Here is a 3,243-nt window from a genome sequence, read left to right as displayed (position 1 = left end):
CCCCCCCTCCCTCACTGCGTTTCTCCAGCGGAGCGGGCAGCTTTCTCCGCGCGTCCAGCTGCCGCGGGGCGCAGTGAGCTTTACCGAGAGGTACCTTTAGAGGTACCCGGGGAACTACTTGAACGAATACGCGCGATAAAGTTCACCCACAGCCCCATTTAGTGCCAACGGCCAAGATGCCGAAACTACCCTCATTCATTGTCGACGACGTATAGGCGCTGCGCTGCTGCGCTGCCACTCACCTTTGGGCAGGTCGGGCTCCGGGAAGGGCGCGAAGCACGTCTTCCACTCCCAGGACCTGAGCTCCGTCTGGACACCCATTTGTAACTGCATCTCTGCGGAAACAGAAAGAGGGAAACAGGTTAGTCGTGCATCCAAAGTTTGAAAGGGAAGCGATAACCGGGTTTCTGTTCAGCGGGACTGAAATCCGCCACGATTCATGATTACTGAGGGCTGCTTCGCGAATGGGGTTAAGGGACTCTTTGCAGGGCCTATCCTGGAGTCCTGGCAGGCCGCGAGACGTTGAGGGGGGGGGGAGGGGGGGCAGCGTGGTCCCGATCCCTGCGGGATTGAACGCGTAGCGGGACTGTGGAATCCGGCCCGGCGGCGCGCAACATCTGTGTTTACACCGCCACTCGTGGGGAAGGGGGAGCGGGAGCAGCAGGAAGGCGGCGGGGAGCAGAGCAGGGTGTTCAGGCAGGGTGTTCCCCCGGCCCGGAAGCGCCTAGCAGGATGGGGTGAAGGCAAGGGCGGACGTTTTCTGCTACACGCACCCCGTCCACCAAACGCTACAGAGCACTTCACGACATCCTGCCAGTCCACGTGCGCGCGCTCTCTCTCTCTTCCCTCCCTCTCTATCACCCTCTCAGTCTTTCACTCATCACTCGGCCCCACCCACCCCGTTGACGCCCCCCGGCCGATCAGCTGATAACAAGTAATCAGCTGATCAGGGACTGCATGGCTAATCAAATTATGCATCGCGACAGGGGGCCAAGGTCACGCAGCCGCGAGTTTTGCAATTCAACAAGCGAGCGAGACACAGACTGCGACGCATACCGAGGAGTTCGCAGGCTTCTGGGTCAAGAACAGCCACAGGAGAACCTTACTCCGTCCACTCGGCCGCTCAAAAAGAACGAGGCAAAGCAGCCGAATCCTTGGGGAACATCCACAGGACTTGAAGGAGTGGGGGCCGCGGGCCGCGCGCTCCGCCCGTCCTCCAAGATGTGTGTCTTGGCCGAGTGCGCCCCCCCTCTCCCCCTCCGGCGCAGCCTCGACCCCCGCTCCACAACGCTGCGCCCGTGAAGGTTGTGGTGCAGGCGCCGCCGGCGTCGCGCGCGGCGTGGCGGTGCGTGGCGCCGCGGTGCAGCCGCCGCACGTGGCGGCCAAATTCGCGTCGCGCGATTACTGTTTTTAACGGTGCCTTGGAGCAGAGAGAGAGAGGGGGGGGGGGGCAGAGGCAGCCTGCTAGAAAGAACTCCGTGACCATGACCATCTCCCGCCCAGTGTAACGCCCCTGTCTTACGGGAGCGGTATGGGACTTGCCATACCATGCAGCACCCGACGGGGAATGACCTCGAGCGGGTGCAGAGTACAACCACGTTTCGGCAACAAGTCGCACGGCACGACCACGTCTTTGCCACAAGTTGCACGATACGACCAGCTTCAGGTTGCAAGGACGACCACGTTTTGGCTTTTGGCCACAAGTTCCCCGGTTCGACCACGTTTAGGCCACAAGTTGCAAGGTGCGACCACGTTTAGGTCACAAGTCGCACGTTACGACCACGACCACGTTCTGGCCACACGTTTCAGCGCGCCGTGGTCGGGGGGAAGGGGCGGCTGCGGCGAGGTCGTTGAATCGTGCAGACGGTCGGGCGCGCGGCGTGCAGCTGTGCGGTACCGGCGGCCTGGAGGCGCCCCAGCTGAGCTGGCAGGGGTACCTCTGACCGGCGCGGCCTGCCGCGGCGGGTACCGTTCGACTTTCTCGAACACCGCCGTTCCGAACCGCCCGCGAACACCGCGGCGGCCGAGCCGAGGAGGACGGCGTCGCGGTGGAGAGAGCGGTCCTAGCGGCGCCGCGGGGCTCGAGCGAGCGAGAGAGCGAGGCGCGAGACAGGGCGAGCTGCAGTGTCTGCCCCTGCAGCGCAGCAGTCCCTGCAGAAGCCCATTCAGGCCAGCTGCTCTCTGGAACGCGGAGCGCGCTGGCACTCCAGGGAATGCCAGGCCAGGGAGGAGAGCGATGGAAATCTGTGGGCGCGGGGCGGGCCGGGGTCAGCTGGACGGCGCGGTACGTAGCGGTACCTACAGTGCGAGTCCTGGCGAGGAGCTGCGGCTGCGGCGGTAATCCAAAATGGGCTTCTCTTTGCACTGCACTGGCGCTGCACTACTGGCACTACTGCACTGTAATCCTGTGCGAAGGGCTGCGGCTCGGGCGATCGCGATTGTGAGAGATCGTGCGGGGGAGAGACGGAGAGACCAGCGACAAGCGCGTCTGCTCTGAGCGGCGGCTCGGTACCGACTGGCTGGCTGCTGGCTGGCTGGCGGCTTGCCTGCCTGGCGGCGGGCCGGGAGGCTCGCGGAGGGCAAGCGGGGGGAGGGGGGCAGGGGCCCCGCGACCAAAACATCTGCTCGGTCCGTCCGCCTGTCCGCCCGGCTGTCCGACGGCCCGCCGCGGCCCGCGGCCGCCGCCACCAACACCTTGAAGGAGAGGGGGCTCGCGGGTGCGGGGCCCGCACGCAGACGGGCCGAATGCAGTCCCCCTTCGCGAATCACCGTCCGAACGTGACCTTGATCGACGAACCAAAAAAATAAATAAAAAGGGCCGCAACGACTCCAGCATCTCGTTATATTGGCCGGGTCGTGGTTGGTTTTCACGGCCTCATTTTCTGGCTCATTTCATGTGCGGGCCGGAGCGGTGAAGGGCGCCATCGTCATGCTCTCGGGGTTTGATCCGACCGGAGGCAGGATTATACAGGGCGGGCCGTCGGCGCCGTTCTTTCTTCGGGTTAGACTGTACCGGGTGCAGGCGTGCGGACAGGTAGCATACTTGCACGGGGCTGTAGGGCGCCTGGATGGGCGACGATAGGCAAGCCCGCCCGCATGCTTGCAACCGGTACAGTATAACTTGAGAACCAGAGGCAAGAACGGCGTCGATGGTCCACCCTTTATTGGTTTAGAAGTAAGTAAGTACCATGCACACATGTCGACTTTTCATGTCATAACAGACGTGCGCCTATGGCAGGGCCG

The 3,243-nt window shown here is 63.6% G+C and overlaps 2 protein-coding genes across 2 annotated transcripts in view; one reads left to right on the top strand and one right to left on the bottom strand.

The window, feature by feature from the left end:
* Window positions 1–2,518, bottom strand: part of LOC113207364 (transcription factor ETV7) — a 4,518-nt gene extending 2,000 nt beyond the window's left edge. The window contains exons 1-2 of the mRNA XM_026423897.2: window positions 2,303–2,518; window positions 243–335 (exon numbers count right to left, since the gene is read on the bottom strand). Coding sequence (XP_026279682.1) covers window positions 243–333 — 91 coding nt within the window. The 5' untranslated portion in view covers window positions 334–335; window positions 2,303–2,518. The remainder of the gene's footprint in view (window positions 1–242; window positions 336–2,302) is intronic.
* LOC113207377 (uncharacterized) overlaps window positions 1–3,243 on the top strand; it is a 38,085-nt gene that overhangs the window by 14,058 nt on the left and 20,784 nt on the right. The gene's annotated exons all lie outside the window — the stretch shown is intronic.

This window comes from Frankliniella occidentalis, unplaced genomic scaffold (assembly GCF_000697945.3).
Source record: "Frankliniella occidentalis isolate FOCC.00 unplaced genomic scaffold, Focc_3.1 Scaffold11, whole genome shotgun sequence".
In the NCBI taxonomy this organism is placed as follows: domain Eukaryota; kingdom Metazoa; phylum Arthropoda; class Insecta; order Thysanoptera; family Thripidae; genus Frankliniella; species Frankliniella occidentalis.
Note: the sequence above shows the minus strand (reverse complement) of the source record. Positions and strands in the feature narration are given on the sequence as shown.